Here is a 25,113-nt window from a genome sequence, read left to right as displayed (position 1 = left end):
AAATTTTGGCATTTAACATCTAACACTCAAATAATTAAATAATAAAAAATTAGCCTATGTGAAATATATCAAAAATAAAAAGCTCGCCACGTCATCATCGTTAGCCACGTAGGTGTTTTTTTAAAGGAATTTTAATGTTAGGGACTAATGCCAACAAGAAATAGACATATAGGGATTTGAACATTTTGGCATTTAACATCTAATACTCAAATAATTAAATAATAAAAAATTAGCCTATGTGAAATATATCAAAAATGAAAAAGAAAATAAAAAGTTCGCCATGTCATCATCGTTAGTCACGTAGGTGTTTTTTTAACGGAATTTTAATGTTAGGAACTAATTACCAACACAAAAACTCGCTAATTTACATTAAGCTAAGCAGAAGATTATTCTATATAAACTAACTATTCTTATATGTAACGAGATTAATTCTCAATTAGGAAAAAACAATAATAGACTGCAAAGAGTTAAGATAATACAAGTCATATATTAACATTCTTCAATTTTTTATATTCATCATTTGTTCCACCCAAAACCACTTTTCAATTTGTTTTTTACTTCGTGCTTCTTGATTCGCGTTGTTTGTAGATGCAGTAGGCCATTAAGTTATTATTTTGTACATATTGGTTGTTAAGCACTGATTCATAGATGCAGTAGGATCACAACTTCAAAGTTTTCAAACTGAAAATTGAAAAAATATTTTTAATCAATTGGTTGTGGTCTAAAATCTCTAACAATGGAAGAGTACTTAAATCATTGAATGCAAGTGAACATGACAAGATTATATAAAAGTTAATTATTTTATAACAAAAGTTATTTTCATAAGTTATATTAAAGAGCTAATAAAAATAAACAGAATAATTCATGGACATGTCATACATTGTTTTCAAACAGTCTCATAGTTAACAGTATGTGAATAGGGGTCAAAAAATTCCGATGCCGGGAATCGAACCCGGGTCTCCTGGGTGAAAGCCAGATATCCTAACCGCTGGACGACATCGGATTGATACAATAGTACGAAAATTAAAACATTATACTTGTTAAAACAACTTCTCGTCACATTCATACTGTAACCTAATAAATACAGATTTTATCTCCATAATAAAAACTTTCTACTTTTTAATAATTTATTTTTTCTTTGTTTTATACTAAGCTGAAGCTCAACCTACTAATGAAATGCACTCCAACTCAAGAAGAATTCACTTCCAATTTATTTTATTGTCCAAGTGAATAGGAGATACTAAACTATGATTGCAGAATGGAGATTCACTTATTTAATAAGGAGTTAACTCATATCTAAAAGATTGTGGAGTTAAATATCTTTGTAAGACTATGATTAATATATTAATTAAGAATATAATTTGAAAAAAATTTAAATAATTCAAATACTTTCTCTGTCTCATTACAAGTATCTCCACAATATTTGTCTCTCTTAACTCACATAATTACTCCACAAATTAATAGGAATGTTTTGGTAAATAAAATTTATTTTATCATTTAAATCAACAAAATTTATTTTATCATTTAAATCAATAAAATTAATTATTCTTTAAGAATTATTCAGATCATATATGTGATATTTTTTATGAGAAGAAAAAAAGTATCTAATAATTGTTGCATTAAAGAAAAAATGTAATAACTGTTCTTAAATAATACTCCCACCATTTTTATTATAAGTTATTTTGGACTTGTCACATATTAAAAAGTAGTGTTTTAAAAACAGGATAGGATGGTCGGACTGGTTGAATCGGAAACCGGCTAGATAACCAATCTGGTTCAATTATTGAATCGGATATGTCATTGAACCGGTATGAACCGGTTAAAATTGGTGTAAATCGCTAAAACCGAAAAAATCGACGGTTTTTATGAACCGGTGGTTTAGTTTTATTTTAACAACGCCATTTTAATTATTTTAATGAAAAATAAAGATGTTGTGGACGGTTGACTTTGTTGCATATGATTTTGATATTACGGAAGGAAATCCCAACATTTAAGCAATTTTTCTTCCTTTAAATTAAATTTAGTAGACAATGAAAAAAAAATTATTTAGTTATAAATTATTTAATTATATATTATTTAAGTAGATTATCTTGCGATTAAAGTTTGTTTGCAGTTCTACGTTATAATTTTGTACTACTTTATTATGTGTGATATCTATGTTTAAAATTTGAATTTAAATTAGAAACTTGTAAATTTATTTATGACATGATATTTTCAAAAAAATTAAGTGCTAAGTTATATTTTTTAGAGACTAAATCATCTGGTTTGACATGTTTTATACCTATATAATTTTGTTATAACGACTGGTCTATTGAACCGAGTTATCCGGTCTAATCCGGTTTAGTCATGCGGTTCGACCAGTGACCCAGTGGTTCGACCAATAAACCAACGACTCAATACTCTCATTGATTTGATGCCCGGTTCGATTTTTAACCGTTAAAAAATGTAATTAACTTTGTATGAGAAGGAGAAATTAAAAAATATTTTTTTAAATTTGTTTTCATTAATATTTTCTTTGATCCTACTAATAAGACTGGAAAAATGAATCCTATGGGTGTGATTATTTCAAGTTATGAAATAACATTCCTTGGAATCATATTCCCAGGATTCTTATTTCTAGGAATAATATTCCTATCTATGGTTTAGCTAACAATAATATTTTTTGGGAACGTTTACATATTTTATTTAATTTTAAAATTATAAAAAATAAAAATAAATATTAATGTGAATACTAGTGGGAAGTTGTAGTTAGTTAACTTTATTCTCATAGGAATGTTAGATTCTCACCCTTTATACATGAGAATAAATATAAGAAAAGTCATGTGTAAAATAATTTCTGGGAATAAAAAGTACCTAGAACAATTTTAAAAAACTTGAAACAAACATGAGATTTTTGTATTTCCCATATCATATTCTCGGGAATATTATTTTTATCCATGAAACAAACACACTCTATAGTATTGGAAACGATAAATTTAAAATTTGAAAAGAGGTAGGATGATAAATATTTAAAAGTATAAAAAAAAATACCGTAGATAATTTTATAATATTGTAAAATAACATATATTTTAGTATAATGTTTTTTAAAGTGACTTATAATTAAAAAAATAAAGGGAAATGAGTATTTAAAATTAATCAAAGGATTTAGATTTAGTTGAATGACGGACTATAGTAGTATAACACCCTAATTTTTAGTGCTCATGACCGTCTTTAAATTAGATTCTTTTTCTTTTTCAAAATGGTACAACTTAGAGAGTTTCATATATATAGTTCACAAAAGAAGTAAATGGACCTTTTTCAAAATGGTACAACTTTGAGAGTTTCATATATAGTTCACCATAAGTAGTGTCAAGTGCCTATCATAGAAATTATGCAATTCATATCTATGAAAAAACTTCATCAAGCAATTTAAGGATAAAGAGTTACGAAGTATTGGGTGTGGCAATGTGAAAAAAACCCAACTGAATCAGAGTTTAATGCTCAAATCGAAGACACTTAATGAAAAAACATAGAGTTATCTCTATAAATTATAGTGGTCCAAGATTTATGTCTACTCTTGAATTTACACAATGGCAGTCAACTTAACGTTTCTTTCTACTTTATTTAGTTTGTCTCCTGAATTTGATGGCATTATCAAATGTTTTGTTTTTAAGTTATAATTGTTGTTACAACTTTCTTTGCAATTTTATAGCACTTTGTTTGTTTTGTTGATTATATTTTGGTGATACCAGATGTTTTAGATTTTAAAGTTTTATTTGTTAGTATAATGTTTTAAAATTTGATGACACTATAATATTTTAAATTTGATGGTATATCTATAATGTATCTGATGGTAATTTAAAATTTTTGCTTCCTGGTTTCAATTTGATGGTACTATAAAGTATGATTGAACATATGGGACTAACATGGCCGAATTAAATTTTATAAGAGATTAAATAGGATTTTTTTTTAGAGGTCAAAATGTATTAAGTATTGTTAATAATAAAAAAAATATATTGATATAATTTTGTAAAAGATTAAATAGAATTTTTTTTCAGAGGTCAAAATGTATTAAATATTGTTAATAATAAAAAAATATATTAATATAAGATTATTTGTGAGTTAAAATATGAAAAATACAGTGGGTTGTCCACTAACCAAGCGGAAGAGACTAACATGACTCAATTAAATTTTACAAAGAATTAAATTGATTAATTTGGACTTTCTAATTTTTGTGAATGACTAAAATAGGTCTTCACTCTTCATTATTTAATTATTATTATGCTTGATTGACGGTGCATTATAAATTAAATCATTAGTGTATTTGAATTTGGAAAATAACTTGGGAGATAAAAAAAAAATGATAAACATTCAACAAACCAAAGTTTCACAATAGTTTACTTTTTTCTTTAGTTTTCTTTTCTCAAGGCTCGAACTAAGAAGTAAAAGGCACCTTTGCACAATAAGAACTTCTGCATTAATCAGGTAAAAAAACTATAAAGCCCATTATACCAAGTATTACATGGAATCTTGTTTTTCCTACTGAAACCTTTACTATTAGTCTTGTATAGGTCAATATCTAAAAGAAATGAACTAGAACTATATGATACACAAGCAAATGCTGCAAGGGATTACCCAATACTTTAACAGAATGCAGCCTAAACTCTGCTAAGATGTAAATAAATACAAGGAGCCTGAAATTTTCATGCACATGACCCCTTTCATTGAAGCAGCGAAATTCTACTGTTCTACTGTGATCATCCAACTGCCTCCAATGCAACACTGAAATACATAATTCATATATAGCGATTAAACTGTTTTACCCGTATAACAGTTAATCCTTCTCAATCAGATCTCTCTAGCTCCCGGAATTTTTTATCCCATTCGTTAGCTTCAAATTCTTGCTCAACAAAGTCCTTGTCAGTACTATACACAATTTGATCCTGCCCTATCACTGTCTTTTGAGCCATGTCCCGTGCGTTGAAAATCTGAAAACATAAAGCATTGTCTCAGAAAGAATGTCTAGAGTAAAATGCAAAATCCCAATGCACAGCTAGCTACCTTTTCTCAAACCAGACAAATGAAGAACCAGAGGAAGTAAGTATATAAAAACTACGAGAAAATACAAAGAAATGTTGCTGCCAAGGGTTGAACCCTGAATCAGCAGCTCGCACCCACCAAGCCCAACTACCAAATATCAGTGGAGCAATCATCCAAAAATAATATGTACATGAAATAGAATTCTTTAATATAATGAAATGGAAAATCCATTCAGGAAACCATTTCTGAAATTCATTTACATAGTCACAGGGCAATTTAAAGGAATGCCTATAAACCATAAAGAACAAGATTACGATAAACTAAAGTCAAATGTTTTACAGTCTTAGAATTCTGGTTGGGCCTAACTCAAACCCCACAAAACTGATTAGTAAGATGTTTTACATAGTCTTAGAATTCTGGTTGGGCCTAACTCAAACCCCACAAAACTGATTAGTAAGATGAGGGATGCTCATCACTTATACACACTACTTAGGCCATATCTTTACTTGTGTGGGACTAAACCCACCCCGTCACACACAACAAAGGTGCTAGAGGTTGCAATGAAGGCAACCCAAATGCCACAATTAAGGCGGGGCTAGGGGCAGACTGTAATTAAGGCAGAATTTGCAACACACCACCTCACGGCCTGGCCACTTAGAATCTAAGCAAGGCCTAATTCAACCCCCACAAAACATTCTTTTAAGATGATAAATGTCACCACTTATAAGAACTTGTTAGCCAATATATAATAGTGCAGAGGTAACATGTATAAGAGAAATATTAGATGGAAGAGATTTATTGTATTAATGGAATAGTGAAAACAGAAATACAACCTGCATAAGTGCTCCTCAGTCAGAGAAAAGACTCTCACTGCCTAACCGTAAAAGTGAACACAATTGATTTGCTGCACAACTAATTCCCCCTCCTGCCCTTTTATATTGGGAATATCCTAACTGACTGACAGCATGGCAGCACCTGTCCTTCATGCTCTCTTTCTTTTTCTTACGTGCATACACTCTCCATTATTTGGGCTTTTTATCAATAACACCCACTAACACATCCCCAGCACAACTAATGGGCCCAGCCCTCCTATCAATATCTTTATGGGATGTGTGTGGAACCCTCACACCCAGGCTCCCAGCAAAATTAAGGTGCTAGAGATCACAATGAAGGCATCCCAAATGCTACAAATCAATTAAAGCGGCTAGGGGAAGACTGCAATTAAGGCATAATACGAAACACCTAGGCTCAATGGGCTTAGGGTGTGGGTGATGAGAGGGAAACCCAACAATGGATCTAAAATTGGCTCTGATACCATACTAGAATCTAGACTTAAGGACTAATTCAACTCCAAAAACTAGCTTTAGAAGTAGTGAGGGATGTCCGCCACTTACAATCACTACTTAGGTCATATTTCTAGGTAATGTGGGACTAAACCCACCCCCTCACACCCAACACAATGAAGGTATCGGAAGCCGCAAAGATACCCTAAATTCCGCAATTAAGGCAGCTAGAGGAGGACTGCAAATAGGGCATAATTTCCATCATAAAGCAAGAAATAAGAATGAAAATAGTTCTAAATTTGGTAGAATATTTAGGTCCTAAGTCTCAAGGTTGCCTATAGGTCCTCTAAAGAAATGCATAAATATCTTTTTTGACCAAGAAAATTGTGTTTTTAATCCTAAATCCTAATAAAGATAGCGCTTTTTACTTTTGGTCATTGCTTTCTGTCCTGTAATATCTGTTATCCTGGAATCGTTCTTTATAATATGCAGACCACGTTGATTTAAATCCTCACAACATATAAGGTGTATGACCCAGATATTTCGGTGACTAGAACAAAATAACAATCACCAAAAGTGAAAAATGGTAGACTTCTAGGCTATGTTTGAGAGTTTGGAGGGGAAGGGAGGGGAGGGCTTTGGAAAATAGAAGGAATTGAGTGAAAATGATAAAAAGATTTTGGGTAGGAGGGTTTTGGAGGGTTTGAGTTTATTCATAACACCAAAAACCCCATAAAATGGGGGAACTCAAAAATTGTATTGAAGGAGGGCTTTGGAGGGTTTTGAAGGGCTTACATAAATTTTCCAAATATCTTTTAGGTTGTTATACTATTTTGAAAATTAAAAATTTAGTAATGATAATAACTCTTTTATCATTCTAAACAAATTCATTTTTTCAAAAAATGTCAAATATTTTCCTATATTTTTTTAAAATTTTGTTTTTGGAGGCCTTCTCAAGGAAATATTCATTTCAATTTTATTGTTGTTTCAAGCAGAGAACAACATCTGAATAGTTAAACTAGTTGTTTCAAGCAGAGCACAACATCTGACTAAGTATGGAGGCAGTTTGTAAAAGTTCATCGTGGTTGGTTTGATTTTCTATTGTAAAGGGTATCATTTGTAACAAGCTTAAAGCTTAATAAGCTTCAGCTTGAGGGGGAGAGTTAAAAACTTAAAATAATATAAAATATTTTATAATATCTTTTATATTAATTCAAAGTATCTTAGAATATCTTTTAGCATCAGATTTGATATAAGTTATTACTATCATGATTTGTTCTTCTTACTTTAGGATCGAGTCTATGTATCCCTATAAATAGGAATTGGTAATTGATTTTTTATGTCAAATAAATAACTGTTATCAATAATATTTTTCTCTCATCTTTACAAATAATCACAAATTCAACAATAGTAAATAAAATATTAGAGACGGTGCTAATATGCTATCCATGATATCTAGCACAGACGAAAGTTTTGAATTTTATGCTCATAATTTTCTAATTTTGCAGGGAAAATACATGAGCATACCTTCTGCGTCAATGAAATGTCAGGCAATTCAAGTACTCGTGCACACTGCTGCCTAGCTTTGTTTCTCTTTTCAATGTTAGAATTCCTTTTCCGAACAAAAAACCACCGAACCAAAGGAATTGCAAAGAAGGAACCAGCATAAATCTGCATATATTATCATTCAGTGCATGGAGACAAAAGTGAAACCATTGCAGATAATAACAATAACAAAGACTCCTCTCTATATAGAGAATTTTTTAATCTTGGGACTCCCCAATTCGATAAATTCTCATGAAGCACGCAAGGAAAAATAATTATCAAAAGAATCTTGCAATTAACTACAAGTTTTTTAAACGAGTTATTGTATAAAATAGAATATCACTTTTTTTATAAAAATAGTTGCTGAACCCTGGACCAGCACCTTACACCCATTTAACTCAACTTAATTGTATAAAGTAGAAGTTAATCCAAACTTGGCCTTAGTGCAGCATAAGTGCAGATGGGTTGCCAAGCTATGAGCATATTATTTATACTATAATTTTAATTTTCTCATCACTTTCATCTTATCTCACATTTAATTTAAGGATTAAATTCATATATACAGAGTCAGTGTACAAAAGTCAAAAATGGAACGCATAAAATTTGCAGAAAAAATGGGTTCAACCTCAAAAATGAGAGGTAGAGAAATACAAAGAGAAAAGTGAGGAAGGGCGGACAAGGAAAGAGGAGGAAGAAATAAGAGAAAAGGAATATGAAGTTAAATTAGAAAAGAGTGATGGTGGAAATTTTGAAAAAGAATAGAGGATATTTTTGTCTAACAGGAAATTCACGTGGTTGATAGGTATGGTAAGGTTTATGTGAGAAAAAGACAAAAGGGCAAGGAGAGAGAGCAGAATCTTTTATAGTGGGTGCTGCACATGGGCCTGCCAGCTGGCAGTAGATGAGTGGAGAATAATTCCTAGGTTTCAGTATTTAATGATTGGCTGCAGCAATCATTAGGGCAGGCAGAAATTAGTAGTGGATATACCACATGGGAGAGACTAGGCCTCTCTAAGAGCCTCCTTTTTCTTTCTATCTTTTCTGCATTTTTTCTACAGCTTTCTACTTTTATTTGTAACCCTAGATCCCATTTGAACTCTAGAGAAATTCAAATAAAAGTCAGTCTTTTCTTATATTATCCTGTTTCTGTTATTTCCCTATTTAGATATTAAATTGATCCTATCAATTTGGTATCTAGAGCCTTGGTTTCATTACACAGTGAATGGTCATTACTAGAAGCATCATGGAAAACAGAGTTGACATGATTGAAGAGAGAATGAACAATTTCGAAGGAACCTTAGATCAAATCAGACTGCTGGTTCTGGAACAACAAGCGAAACCCCAAGTCACAATGGAGCAGATACGCCAACTGCTTCAGGATCGACCACGAAGGACACATAGATATGGGAGCGAGCACGAGTACGACGATGAGGAAGGAAGTGAGAGAAGCACTGTGTCACGTGATTCTCGACACAGGAACCATCGTCACGGCGGCGGAAATGGGTCTCGGTTTCTAGGAAGCAGACGAAGGTTGGAGATCCCAATCTTTAAGGGAGATGACGCGTTTGGGTGGCTGGTTCGCGTAGAGAGGTATTTCCATTTGAATGGAGTGCGAGTACGCGACAAGCTAGATGCAGTGGTACTAGCCATGGAAGAAAGGGCTTTGAACTGGTATCAATGGTGGGAAGAACAAGCACCATTAAGGACTTGGGAAGAATTTAAGATGGCGGTGATGAGAAGATTTCAACCGGGTATGATGCAAAACCCGATGGCCCCCCTGCTGAGTTTGAAACAAAAAGGGACTGTTGTGGAGTATATGGAGAAGTTTGAGAGGTTAGTAGCTCCTTTAAGAAGAGAGGAAAGAATAATGTTAGATTCCATTTTTTTGAATGGTTTGAAGGAGGAGATTCAGGCTGAACTAAAGCTCTATGAGAGTCAAGGTTTATCTGACCTCATGGATAGAGCCCTATTAATTGAGGAGAAGAATGAAGTTTGCCAAAAGAAGGGTAGCTTGTGGAGGGATAGAGGAGGGTTGCTCAAAGGCAAAGACACTGCAGAAACAGGTGGCTCTAAGAAGGATGGTGAGAAGATCAGTGGAGGAGCAAATGAGAGACACAAAGGAAGGAGATTGAATCCTGCTGAGTTAGAGGAGAGGAGCAAGAAGGGATTGTGCTTTAAGTGTGGTGACAAATGGAATCGGGAGCACATATGCAAATTTAAGCATATGAGTTTCAAGCTGTGTGAGATTAGTAGTGAGGAAGAAGAGGGGAATTGGGGAGTTAGTACTCAAACTGAGGCAGTGGAGGAATTAGTGACAGAACTCAAAACCTTACATTTGTCACTGCAGAGCAAACAAGGGTTCACTTCTAATAAATCCTTCAAGGTTTGGGCTACTGTACAAGGACAGAAGTTGATAACCCTCATTGATTCAGGGGCAACTAGTAATTTCATTGATGCTAGGCTGGTAGAGAGAATGGGCATACAGTTGATGGAGACTCCTCCCTATGTCATAGAGGTGGGAAATGGAGAGAGGGTTAAATATCAAGGTGTTTGTGAAGGGCTGAGTTTCAATGTGCAAGGGGTTGACTTTAATCAACATTTTTTCTTAATGGAGTTAGGTGGAGCTGAATTGGTGTTGGGGATGGATTGGTTGGCCAGTTTGGGCAGCATTGAAGCAAATTTTGGCGTGTTATGTCTGAAATGGAAGCAGGAGGAGATTGAACATTGTATTTTTGGTGACCCTGTACTAAGTACCAAACAAGCTTCTATGAAAGAAATGTTGAAAGCCTTGAATGATGAAGGAAGAGGAATGCTGGTAGAATCTGTGCAAGCTGAAGGAGAAAATGCAGCAGTAGAGGATGATGAATGGAAGACATTACTGGACAGGTTTGAAGAAGTATTCCATCTACCTAATGGGCTACCACCTATTAGGGAGCATGATCATGCTATCATCCTAAAGCCTGGAGCAACTATTCCTAATCTGAGACCCTATAGATATCCCTTCTACCAAACAAATGAGATAGAGAAGATTGTGGGTGAAATGAAGCAGGCTGGGACTCAGTTGAAATACAGCAGTGCATATCACCCTCAGTCAGAGGTGGTGAACAGATGTTTAGAAACCTATTTGAGATGTGTAACTGGTCTGAAGCCTAAACAATGGTCTAAATGGCTAGCTTGGGCTGAATATTGGTATCATACCAATTACCATGCCTTTTTGATGACTACACCTTTTGATGCCTTATATGGTAGGGCACCACCTATGTTAATAAGAGGAGACACACCTTTTTATGCTGTGGATGAATTTAACAAATTGACAGTTGAAAGAAATGTTATGCTGAAGGAGTTAAAAGATCAGTTGCTTAGAGCTCAAGATGTGATGAGACGCCAAGCCAATAAGCATAGAAGGGAGGTTGAGTATGAAGTAGGAGAAAAGGTGTCCTTGAAGATACAACCTTATAAGATGAAGAAGTTAGCTAAGAGAGTGAATCAAAAACTAAGCCCTAGGTACTATGGCCCTTATGGAATGTTGCAAAGGATAGGGGCAGTAGCTTATAAACTGAAGCTACTTGAAGACACTAGGGCACGCCCAGTTCTCCATGCTTCTTTATTGAAGAAAACTGTCTCATCTTCTCTGGAATCACAGCCCCTGCCAGCATGCATGAATGAAGAGTGGCAGCTGGAACCTAAGCCTGAAAAGGTGATCAGTGAAAGAAGGAATGAACAGGGAGAGTTGGAAGTTCTGGTGAAATGGGAGAAACTTCCTGAATTTGAGAATTCTTGGGAATTAGTTGATAGAATGCAGGCTGAATTTCCAGATTTCATCCTTGAGGTCAAGGATAGTTTTGAAGGGGGGAGAGTTGATAGGTATGGTAAGGTTTATGTGAGAAAAAGACAAAAGGGCAAGGAGAGAGAGCAGAATCTTTTATAGTGGGTGCTGCACATGGGCCTGCCAGCTGGCAGTAGATGAATGGAGAATAATTCCTAGGTTTTAGTATTTAATGATTGGCTGCAGCAATCATTAGGGTACGCAGAAATTAGTAGTGGATATACCACATGGGAGAGACTAGGCCTCTCTAAGAGCCTCCTTTTTCTTTCTATCTTTTCTGCATTTTTTCTACAGCTTTCTACTTTTATTTGTAACCCTAGATCCCATTTGAACTCTAGAGAAATTCAAATAAAAGTCAGTCTTTTCTTATATTATCCTGTTTCTGTTATTTCCCTATTTAGATATTAAATTGATCCTATCAGTGGTATAACTAGAAACAATCTTGCATATATTCTGAGTAAAAAGATATGACAGTTTTTTGCTTTTAATCAGGATCAGAGGGCGTATAGACTATAAAAAAATCACAAACTTCCTAGTTACCATAGTAATTACATGATACTACACAACATACAATTACCTACATTAAGATGTTCCTTCAGAAAGATAATTTGCAATTCATTTTCAATATTGAACAACTTAATTGTTTGGAAATGAAAATACTTGTCATACCTGAAGCAGAGGAAATATGTCGGCTACAAATTTAATGAAGCTATCAGGTCTAACTGCCACTTCTCTTTGGATCAAGGAAAAGCCAAAGTCAGGATACAGAAATAAAAATATATATATGAGAAAAGTTGACTAATAAGTCGTGTGAAGAGCCATACTTCAACATAGTTCCGAGAACAATAACCCCAAAGAGATTAAGGCCCCCCAAACCAACGACCATTGCTCTCTCTGACGACGTAGTTTTGCTGAAAGAACATTCACCCATGTTATGTTTAAATAACAAGAGGGTAATAACGATAAATTGGTATGAAAAAACACAATAAAGAACCTGAATTGCCATTTTTTCTCCTCGAAAAATTTCTCAACTCCTCCAACCCAACCTGCCCATCTTTTTCCAACATATTCTTTTCTCTTACTCGTTTGAGAAGCTGTCTTCTGAAGAGATGGAAACCTGTATAGAATGTTTCCCTGCATAACAAGCAATATGCGAGCATACATAAAACAGGATAAAAAGCGGGAAAAATCACTCAGCAGAAACCAAAGTAAATACGAGTGACAAAAGGTATACTGCTGAAGTGCTAGAAATTAACACTTTATATTAAAACAAAATATATAGTAGCAATCATCTGTGCATCCTTAAAGAAATTAAATAATTTATACCAAATACAGGTCAAAAAGTAGGATTTTTAATGACAAGTTAAAAACAGTCCTCTTGTAATCACCATCAGATAGAAAAAATGAAGGGTACAAGTTTTAGTCTTTTAATTTATTACATTGTCAATATACCTCTTCATCAACTACAGGCTGACCATCAAATCGTAAAAGCACTGGTAATATATAGGATTCGTCATCCTGGAAACATGCAAAGACAAAAGGTTAAAATGTTTGGCGATATAAGTGCGAAGTATATAAAATTAGAGAAGTATTTGGTAACAATACAGAAATAAATACAATTTAAAAAATGAAAACTCCGTAGCAATAAAAAAAAGAAAGTAAATATGTTAGGCGCTACAATGTCAATAATGTGTCCCTTTCTAAAAATCAACTTACCTAAACACAATAAAGGATCTTGCCACCCTCATGCAAAACTAAGTTGATCAACAATTAACGAGAGATGCATTGTGGGCAATTTACAAGCAAAATAGCTCATTTTAAAAGAAAATAATGTTTAGCACAATATTCGGCATGCTAACAAATCTATCACCGAGTAATTTAATATGTCAGCCAAGTGACGGCAAGAAATAGGCTTATTTTATATTGTTCCATGGAAATGTTCTGAAGATAAAAGTGTGACCAAATTAAGGAAAAAGAGATAGAATTTGATTTCTTCGGGACACTAAAAAAGAATTAGAAGAAGTTAAGATCCTTGGCCTTCAACCTCTACCACCACTCAAAGAAGCCTTTGCCATGGTTAGAATAGAAGAAAGTCAGAGAAAGATGTTGTAGGAGAACAACTCTACTACTGACGATGGGCAACTGAATTCGGCTCTCACTATTAAAAAACTACGAGCAATATAAAAAGAGGAGTGAGAGGAAGTAATCAGTTGACCATTTGATTATTTTTGGGAGGTTTGATTAAAGTCGTGAACTGTGAATCCATGGCTTTTTTAATGTATCCAAGACTGTCTATGCTTCACCATTCCAAAGAAAGTTGTCTTTTCTGTAGCACTTGGGTCAGTGATCTAGCAATCTTACCTTAATCTATCACAAATCTTCTACAATACCTAGTGAAGCCCAAATAGCCTCTCAAAGCCTTGATATCTTTTGCTACGGGCCAATTCATCATCAATTCAAGTTTCTTTGGATCTGCTGCTACTCCTTGTGTGAAAATTATATAGCCTAAATATTCCAATTGGTGTTGCCTAAAACTACATTTCTTTTTATTGGCAAACACTTTATGCACCTCTAATAAAGCCAAGACAGCCTGTAAATGTCTTATGTTCTTCCTCATCAAAACATCATAAAAAAACACAAAGGTAAATTTTCTTAAGACTGCAACATGACATTCATCAGTACTGTGAATGTCGGTGGTGAATTAGTGAGACGGACTATTGATAAACACTCAGGAACTAATGGTTTCTTCTGAGTAGAATAACATAGAAGGATATGGGTAGTTACAACTGGCAGTAGTTATAAAATAGATAGGATTGAGAACCCATCTTCTCTCCCAACTACCTTCTGCCTAGAAATTAACCGAAAGCCTCCCATTTCCCTCTCCTATTCTATTTATTCAAATGCAGCATACATCTAAACTAGGCTGAGCCACTTATATTAGGTCTGTGCCTTACGTAAGGCTACCTAACAGGAGGCCTACAAACAAAAACAGACTTGAAATTATATGTCCATGGTTCATTCGACTAATGGAGTCATCCTTTCTGGTTAGTGAGTGTAGAGGGGGGAAAAGAGAGGGCAACAGAGAGGAGTTTGAACTTTAATTGCAGTGTAATACTGATAAATGTCATGAAATCTGATAATGCAATACCTCAAGGGAGGCAAATGCAATTTATCGTAAGTTAAACTTAAAAATGAAAACAGAGAGGAATATTCACTGCATAAAATAACATCAGAATTAAGAAACCACTACTGTATACAGGCAGCAGAGAATTGCAAAATAATAATACGAGAATTCAAGAATTGTTCATGTCAACATCAATAAGAAAGCAACAAATTAGTATAGACAAGCTAAAAGATATCGAAATGTTTCTACATCTGAGGAGGACATAAGGATCTAAAATGAAGAAACAAGAGAGTGAAATCCAAAGAAAATGTAAATCAAATATCCTCAAAGTTATCATTTGCATTTCTTAGTCAAATGTGCCCAAGATAAGTAGGTTGGAAACTATGGGCACAGAACAACAAAAAAGTTAAATTATTTATTATAACATCCTTGTTAAATCACCTTAATTCTTTCCGTAGAATCTATATCAAGATATGGAGCAAGTTCTTCAGCTGCAACAACACCACCATTAGATGCTATGTATTGCCCAATCTGTGCATAAGACAAAAAAAAATGAAGCAAACAGGGGAAATAATCATGCTCAGGTGGCTCATAAAAAGATAAAGGAAATAACAAAAAAGAATATAAAGTGGTTTTTCTTATACACATATACGTGCGCTGGCAAAATATTTGAGCATCGCATATCATTGGTTACTATATTAAGATAATCATTGTAGTATTAAAATGTTTAATTAAAGCTGATCAGTGAGATTTAACATAATAAAGTGGAAAAATGTATCCCATAAAAAAACAAAGGCAACGGACCACGAAATTCAGTCCACAATTATTACCAACTTCCATCTTTCTTCTTCAATTCCTTGATTGGGATCACCATCTCCAAACACAAAGGAGAAGACCTATCAAGAAACCATATCAAAATACTGGTTTTTGTTAGAAACAGGGGGGAAAATAAGAACAGAAGACGTAATTCATTTGCATCACATACTGATTCAATGAAGTTCGTCTTGTTATCATCAACTTGTACCCTTCGCCTCCTATAGTAATATGGGTCCCAGTACCTTCCATGATATAAAATAGATTATATGTCACCAAATATTTCTCTAAATAACCATATCTTTTTAATTTGAATGAAACTAGATAAGTATGCTACATAGTGAAACTATATTGAAGTAATATTTAAATGCATAGATAAGTATCTCCCCCTGTAAAAACAACACAAATATTGAAGTAAATAATTACCAGAATAAATCTGTTGGACTAAAGAAGGAAATGAATCCTGAATCATATGATCTGCCCCGACGTCTTCCGCGATTGTCCTCCTCGCTGTAAATAATAAAAATTATGAGCGCAATGAGACTACAAAAGTTTTCAGGATAAACTGCTATTTGAGATATCTCAGTTATGAAGTACCTTTGGCTGCTAGTTAAAAGAGCAATTATTGCAGTGTAAACAATTACAATGGATGCAATAAGTGCTGTCCCAAAAGAAACCCTTATCAAGTATTCTCCAGCACCCTAACAAAGTCAATGTCATCATAATACAACAAACAATCACATCAAAACATCATTAACGACAATCCTCAATACCTTAGCCTTTTCAAAAAAAGGTTCAGCTTTAATCTTAAATGACTTGGCACCAAGTTTTAGCCGATAATCTTTGGGAAACACATATAAAATGTCACCTTCCTCAGAAACCTGCAGGAAACACCATATTGGCCCAACTTAACTTACTTCAATAAACAAAAACTCAACGCAGACAAACTACATGCCTAAAAGTAACAAATAAGCAGAAGCAAATTAAACTAAACAAAAATGCTATTTGAACAACAATTTGGGACAAAAAATCGAAAACTTTTTAAATGGCGAGTGCAGTTCACACCCATTGACATGTTTCAATGAGTGGTTAATGAGTATATCAAGATTGGATTGCATAACATTAATCATCAACATGACTTAATAAAGCACAAATTTAGTATTATGAAGTGAAGGAGACTGATGTAGGAGAATTGTGCGTATCAAAGAAGAAATCGCACGTCGAAAAACATTTTAATATTTAAGCAATTTTAGTTTTAATATTTAGGCAATTTCTATTTTATTTGTGTTATTTAATTTTGTTTTGGATTAAAGGCCCATAAGGCCCAGTAGGGTTTATTTGTTTTCTGTATTTAAAGACCTTTGGCATGGCCATAAGGATTATCTCTTTTATTATATAGAATCCAAAGTTTTCTTTATTCCTGGTGGACTCCAGAGCTTATCTATAGGGTTTGCGCTTGCAACCCTGTTTTCATTCAAGGTTTAGCGCTTGCTATTCCTTTAGGCGGCTTCCGACTGCGTCACCACAATTCAAGAGTTTCAACCTATGAAGCACGGAGTCCAACAACACGGACACCAGGAGACGACGTGGACACGGACACTTCGACACCAATAATTTCAAAATCATAGGACACCAACATCGCTACATATATAATAGTATTTGAGCTTCATTTATCCATCTTATATTAAAAGAGTTAAAAATATTATAATCAAAATAATATTTTTAATTATTTATTGATAACATTACTTCAAGAGATGTTCAACTCTTTTAGATGTGTGATATTTGTCAAAAAAAAAAATGTATAAGATATGTTAAAGCAAAGAAAATAAATAAATTCTTTTTGAAATACTTGTCTGAATTGTCTAACAGTTGTATGATACGGGTGTCAGACAATGACTTAAAAACTTGTCTGAAATGTCTGACACGTGTTGTATGAGTGTCATAAGGGTCGTATGAGCGTCATACAAGTGCTAGACACCAACATGTGTCGTATATGTGTCATACAAGTGTTGGACACTGACGTGTCGCGACACGCCTATTCCTAGAGGCATTTGTGCTTCATAGCTTTCAACTACGTGTAAAGTTGAATAGTCGAAAATATAGTTTAATCACGTTTAGTTTTGTAGTGAATAATGTTCATCAGATGATTAATATATCTACTAGCTACGTCTGAACCACTTAAACCATTTAAAACCTCTCAAATTTTGGTATCCCACATTGTTGTTTTCAACGTAACATTTTCCTCTTAAAGAAATAGTAACATTTCTATAAATTAAACCAAAAATTACACCATGAACACCATAAAATACACACACAATAAGCTAATTAGAAAAACTAATTCAAAATTCAATTATCAAAAACCAAATTCAAAATCCACCAAAAACGAACCCTACCTCTAAGAACCCATCAGTATCAGCAGCAAGAGCTTGAAGTGCTTTCTGAGCTTCATTCAACTTCAACCCCGCCAAACTCGCCACGTCCCCAATCGTCACCCTCCCTCCCGAAGCATCAACCGCGTCCATAGTCCGCTTCCTAACATCAGTAGGAATCTTATCCGTTTCCACAACGCCGCCCGGCCTGATCGCTTGACTGACATCGACGGCGGCCTTGGGTACAAACGCCGAAGTCCTTAAATTGACTCTCCGGTTCGGGTGGAAAGGGAAGGGTTTGGGGAAGGGTTTGTGGAAGGTTGAGGAAGTGAAGGTGAGGAGACGGGATGTGGGTGTGATGGTGAAGCATGTGGAGATTGTCGCCATTTGTGGAGGGATGGAAAGAAGGCGGGAGGATGAGGCCTGTGTGTTGACACAGTAGGCCTTTTCTTACTCATTCAGATGAGTTGTGGATTTTAGAATGTATCATATGGTCTAGCATCAATCATCAACTATGTATAAAATCTTAGATATTATCAAGGTAATTAAATATTTAATCATAATTAATTAATAATTAATAAAATAATCAATAATAAATATCATAAAAATCATAATAAATAAATAAATAAATAAGAAACTTCTCATCAACCTAAGTTCGTCATACTACATTTACATCGATTCCTCTAATAACCCATAATTTATCTACTACGACGTGTGATCGAATAATATCAGATGGATCAACAAGAGTTGCACTTAATTTTATTGACTTGGAGAAGTCGAGTGATAAAGTGTCTAGAGATTTTGTGGAATGTCCTATAGAAGAAATGGATTAGAATTGCATATATTCGAGCTATCAAAGATATGTATGAAGGGGTATTGACGAGTGTGCACACACAGAGTGGAGGGATAAGTGATTTCCATATTAAAATAATAGGTTGACATCAAGGTTCAACCATAAGCCTCTACTTTTTTATTTTTATTTTGGATGTACTCACGGAACCTAACAGAAGTAAGACGAGGTATATGTACAAAAATAGGATAAGCATAGCATTTATAAGTTAGAGGTGAAAGTTAGAGACTATATCACCTCACGGGTCATGTCGTTTAAATATCTTAGGTATGTAATGCAAAATGATGGAGAAAAATAAAGGGATATAAATTATCGAACTCAAGTTGTGTGGCTGAAATGAATGAGGGATTTGGGGGTTTTATGTTACACAAAGGTACCGTTCAAGCTAAAGAGAAAATGTTACCAGACTACGCTAAGACATGCGATGTTTTAAGAGACAAAATGTTAGGCGGTTAAGAATTAACAAGAGAATAAAGTGAGTGTAATAGAGATGAGAATGTTGTGGTGCATGTGTGATAAGACTAGACAGGATAAGATTATAAATGAAAATACTAGAGAGAGTGTTAAGGTACCATCTATAGTAGAAAAGATGGTTGAAAATAAACTTAAGTGGTTTAGGCATGTACAGAGAAGACTTGTAGATTTTATAGTGAGAGTACATCATATAGAGAGAAGTCAAACAACTAGAGGTATAGAAAAGACCTATAAAAACTATAAGAAAAATTATTAAGAAATATCTCAAGATTAACGATTTAGATAGAAGCATGGCCCTAGATAGAACATTATGGCAAAAGTTGATCCATGTAGAGGACCTCATTTAGTAGGATAAGGCTTGATTTTTTTGTTGTTATTGTTATTTGTAAAGAAGTTCCATCTCCTTGGAAAAGAATTCATGCATCATTTTTAACCTTAAAAATCTTGAGTAAAGATTCATCTTTCTCAAAAGAGATACATAAAATCATGACTCAAGAGGTACAAAATTCTCTTTGTAGGGCCGACCCAACGCAATGTGAGGCCTAAAGCGACTATTAAAATGAAGTTTTTTTTTTTGTTTATCTACTATAATTAAATATTTGATTTTTAGAAGAAGTTCCAAGATTAAACAAAAATCTTTGTATTTTTTACAGTGAGTCATTTTGTCAACTCTCACATATTATGTTGATCAAACAATAATTATTGTATTTTTTAAAGATTTTATATAAGTAAGAGTAACAAAAGTAAAAATGAATTTGTAAAAAATAAAATTATATAATTAATAAATTTTATAATTATTAATAATAATTTATGTAATCAAATTACTCTAGAGAAATAACTTTTTTGCCCTGCCTGTTTTGAACACGGGAGCTTCCAAATAAAATATTATTTCCTTACCAACTGAATTAAGGAAGCATCTATACACAATTTTTCGTTTTCGAAAAAATATACTGAATTTTAATTTTTGAGGCCTAAAATACCTTTAAGAAAAAAACTGAGGCCCAAGGCAAGGGCCTAGCCCGCCTTACCCTTGGGTCGGCCCTATCTCTGTGCACTAAAAACAATTATGCAACTTTACCTAAATTTTGCTCTGGGAACAATATTTTCTATGCATAATATTTAAACTAAGTTCCAACTTTATTAAGTTATATTGAGCAAAAAAATTATGCATAATCACAAATATTGAATTCTGTATATTTAACTTTCTTCGTTGTATTTTTGTGCAGTAAAATTTTGGTTAATTTTACTCAATTTATCATAATTTTATCTTTTTGTTGATTCTATCAAATAATGAAAAACCTAATTAATTATCTAAATCAACTAGAGTATTACATATTTAAATTCTTTGTTTGGTATCAATATATGTGGTTTGCATTCATTTTAAATGATTTTTTAGTTGCATTCTTTCATTAGAATTTAAAACAAAAAACTTTTTAAAACACTTTTTGGCTTTGAAAAATTACTCCAGTATGTTCAACTCCTTTGAAAACCAACAGACACATACAGACTAATATGAGGTTAATTTCAGTCAATTTCAAAGTATAAAAGAGACTATAGTACATAATGTCATAAACAAATTCCTATCCAATACAGTACAATAAAAGTTGTAGTTACCTGTAACTTTCTTTATTAGGAGGGAAACATTGTGGTTTTGAACCCATGATAAGGTATTAACCATACAAGGTTAGATAAAACCATGTTTTTATTTGCTAACGACCTCACTCTATTTTATCATTAAAATCATGTCATTCAATTTATTTTTTTGAAAGAGTTGCAAGAATTACTCCACTGTGTTCAAATCCATAAAAAATAATATTTATTGAAAATAGATCCACCTTCATACACACACATTTATTGCAATGATCATACTTAGAAAATATTCCCAAATGGTGAAAAACTTCATATAAACATTCATAATAGTGCGGACACTTTCTCTCTCATGGATTAAATATCTCTATGTAGATAGAAAAAGTCAAAGGAAAGTCATTTTCCTCTCAGTCATAAGCATTCTTTTTCTCGTTTGCCTGTGTTGGTAAGTTTATCTATTCTTGAAAAGAATAGAGATAGGCCTTTGTTTATGGTATTTTACCCTTCCTTTGTTTATGGTTAATAACTTCACAATGTTCCTCTTATAGATCAAGCATTCTCTTTCATATTAAATATTATGTTGTCCTCTATGTTATGACTATGAGTTTGGTGGAATCTATAGAATTTGGACATGTACAACACAAATTCATCTCATATTTTCTTATGAAAAGTGTCCCTTTCATATATGAATTATGCATTGGCACATTATTTAATAGTAAATTTTGTATGAGTGTTTAATGGAGTGTATTATCACTACTCAAATAATTAAGAGTGTTATTTATAAAATAATAATATTCTTGCGTTAAACTCTAAAATTGACAATTATTTAAATATTTTATTTTTCAACAAAAAAAAAGTAATTAAAAAGAAATAGAGAAAATATATATTTCAATAATAGAAATTTTATATAAAATTACATCTTTTTCAATATTTTAATTTTTATCTTAATATTTATCTCAATTTTTGTCAAACGGGTCTAATAAAATTAAATACACTAATTATATAATAGGAAGTAATGAATATTATACACTAATTATCAAACGGGTCTAAATATTTTTATGAACGATGCTAAAATAAAAATAATGTTTATATATATAAAAAAAACCCATTGTTGACCCAAATATTTAAATATGAAAATTAATCAACTATTTTTTGTTACTTCATATTTTAAATGTAAAAGTAAATATTTGAAATTTAATATTTATATAAATTAACAATAATAATATTATATTATTCAAAATATTGAAGTTACCGATAAAAATATTGAATATTAACGGGAACATGAAATTACTGATGAAAATATTTTGAAATTAACGAGAACTTGAAGTTACTGATTAAAATATTGAATATTAACGGGAACATGAAAATATGGATCAAAATAGTGAATATTCACGGGATCATTGATCGGTAAAATAAAAAGTGTACTATTTTGCCTCTGTAGTAATAATAGGGAAATTTCCCGAATGTCGATCTCAAGGACTGCGTAGTAATATCGAGTTCAAATTATAGATCAATTAAACAAAAACTAATATTGGGGTTTTGTTTGCAAATTGTCACTAAACAATAATTAAAATAAGCAGAAAAGTAAATTGGCTTTTTGACAAATATGAGTATTATGCTAGGGGTATAGTGTGTGATTGTTCCTGTAATAACCTTGGATTTAGATCTCTTCAACAAGTTCATAACCTTTAATTACCGCCCTTTAGATTATTTTCCCCTAAGTCCTTAGTGGGAAAACCTTTGAACATTCATCCTAACTCCTAAGTCCTTAGAGAATTATGATGAAATCAAGCCTTTATGTTATCAAGAGTTAACCGGTAACTATAGGGTATCCCTAGTCCTAGGTGATATCTACTATAGTCTAATCGTACAAAAACCTTAACAACCGTTGTCCAGCTGGTTGTTAACCGTAAATCAATCTTGTTGGTCCGACAAAGAAACCATAAAAACCTTGTACAATTAAATTAAATAAGAAAACAAATCTATTGATGAACTCAGGAATTCAAAATCATTACAGAGTCAAATCAGGGACACCCCTAACATTAGGGTTTAGTTACTCATATTGTTCAAAGAAAATAAATTATAAAATAGATACATTACAAGAATTGAGATGAAAGTTGATCTTCAATCGCTTCCGTTTATGAAGACCTTCTATTCTCCCAAACCCTTGTTTTCTCCATTCTTCAATCGTGTCTTCTCCTAGCCAAAAGTCCCCTTTTTCATCATTAAAACTCTTCTATATAGTGCATACTCACTTAGGTTGGTTGGAAGTACCCAAAATGCCCCCACAGCTTAACCCATGGAAAAAATATGAAAAAATCATAAAATCAGCGTCACATGCTGACACGGGTCGTGTCAGCCAACACGGGCACCCGTGTCAGACTTCTGTCATCTTAAAACTTACTTTTTTTTCTCCCAGGCCTCCTGACACGGGTGCCCGTGTCAGGTAACACGGCCCGTGTTAGCCCATAACTTCATATTTTGGCTTTGAGTTCTTCATCAAAGTTGTAGCCCTTTTCGTCAGCAAAATTTTGCCACCGGAACCGCGTCAATCGGAGTTACGAAGCTCTAGTTATGATCAAAATACTACACACCTGTCACGATGAGAAACATGCTGAAAATTTCCAGATCTCACACTTGCTAACACGAGTCGTGTCAGCCCCGTGACTTTCATCTCTATTGCATTTTCTTGGCCACGCTTCATCCTAACACGGCCAGTTTCAGGTGACACAAGTGGTCGTGTCAGACCTCATGTAGCTTGATTTTTCACTTCCTTCGAAACTCCCCTTTTTGTACTTTTTCGCATTGATTTGTCTCGATTTATTCCTTTGAGCCTGCAAACAGTAAAATACACAACCAAAGCATAAAATGTAGAAGAATGAAGTAAAACGCTTGACAATATAAAGCAAAGACGACTAAAATCAATGGTAAATAAACGTGTAAAAACCACTGGTCAAACTCCCCCAAACTTATACCGTTGCTTGACCTCAAGCGACAATTACAAGAGAAAATGACCTTCCAGGCACACCGGTGTTCATACGTGAGATATCCGTTTGTATTGCTCAAGAGACAGTTGGTTCGGCATTCACATGACGCGACGAGTTTCTGTTAAAACATTAAACCTCAAGCTCCCCTTTCGGATACCTCTCCAACTATGCTTTGCACTTAAGTCTCTTTCCGATTTTCCTTCTTTTTCATTCAGACAATCATATTAAGGCACTGCATTTTTAAGAATAATCATCACCTGCATGAGACGAATCAAGGCTTCTTATTTTCTTTTCCTGGCACCAAACTAGCAGCATTTGCTACTTTTAATTACCGATGAAATTTTCAAACTTTGCAGTTATATATTGTCCTTTTGGACGATGTTTGGGGATCAATCTCCTTTGGGCTGAATGACCGGGTGAGGGTTACCCAACTTAGCGAGCCGATTGCCTTTTACCGCCTTTCCATCATTTGGTGCCAGCTTTATATCTCTTTATTTCAATCAGTCATCATGCAAGTGAATTTGAATTATGCCAGACAGTATCAATAAACTACTCGAGGAGTACTTCTCAGGAGACAAGTACTATGGTGCAAATCTACACGTTAGACTCGTATTTCTTTTAGGGAACCAAGGGTGTTTACCAAACCTCTTCTTGTCACATTATTCCAAACTTCCTGTCCTTAAACAATCCTCCCTTCATCTCTATATACTATTCCCAATCGCTTTTTAAGATCAAAACTCTTCAACAAAAATTAAAATTTCGGTCAAAATTTGGGCAGAATTCACTTCATGGTTTCACATCATACCCATAACATAAAAATTATAAAATGCAAAGAGAAGAGCCTCCCCCAAACTTGAACTAAACATTAGCCTCAATGTTTCATAACGAGTTCGAGAGAGGTGACTCACAGAGGGTATTGCACTCCAATGATCACTTCCGAGATTTCACTAGAGATGCCCTCTTTTATTTCCTGAAAATAAAACAAACAAACAAACAAAGAAATTAATTATTAAAACCGTGGGTTGCCTCCCACGAAGCGCTTCATTTAACGTCGCATGGCTCGACGGTCTATTCCCCTTGTTAGGGTGGCATATATGACACAACGAACACGTCATCTTTTTTCTTTCTTTTGTTTGGTAGCAATCCCATGAACTTAAAGTACCGATGATGTTGCTGCCAAATCCTTTTCAGATTAATTTTATTAAACAAGGCATAAATGTCTTCCAATACTTTGTC

The 25,113-nt window shown here is 33.6% G+C and overlaps 1 protein-coding gene and 1 non-coding gene across 2 annotated transcripts; both read right to left on the bottom strand.

Annotated features, from left to right (window-relative positions):
* Nucleotides 1-931: 931 nt before the first annotated feature.
* Nucleotides 932-1,003, bottom strand: TRNAE-UUC (transfer RNA glutamic acid (anticodon UUC)). Its single transcript has one exon. It is a non-coding gene; the product is annotated as a tRNA-Glu (tRNA).
* Nucleotides 1,004-4,433: 3,430 nt separating this feature from the next.
* On the bottom strand, nt 4,434-18,479 carry LOC131609125 (uncharacterized protein At5g03900, chloroplastic-like). Its single transcript, XM_058880784.1, has 13 exons — nt 18,004-18,479; nt 16,384-16,491; nt 16,208-16,311; nt 16,037-16,120; nt 15,783-15,855; nt 15,628-15,693; nt 15,239-15,328; nt 13,126-13,191; nt 12,668-12,807; nt 12,498-12,584; nt 12,343-12,406; nt 7,830-7,973; nt 4,434-4,967 (listed from the first exon to the last, which is right to left on the bottom strand). Exons 1-13 carry the CDS (start codon nt 18,364-18,366, stop codon nt 4,824-4,826), a joined length of 1,533 nt encoding a protein of 510 aa, XP_058736767.1. The 5' UTR covers nt 18,367-18,479; the 3' UTR covers nt 4,434-4,823.
* Nucleotides 18,480-25,113: the final 6,634 nt, after the last annotated feature.

Source organism: Vicia villosa, linkage group LG6, assembly GCF_029867415.1.
Source record: "Vicia villosa cultivar HV-30 ecotype Madison, WI linkage group LG6, Vvil1.0, whole genome shotgun sequence".
Classification (NCBI taxonomy): Eukaryota; Viridiplantae; Streptophyta; class Magnoliopsida; order Fabales; family Fabaceae; genus Vicia; species Vicia villosa.
Note: the sequence above shows the minus strand (reverse complement) of the source record. Positions and strands in the feature narration are given on the sequence as shown.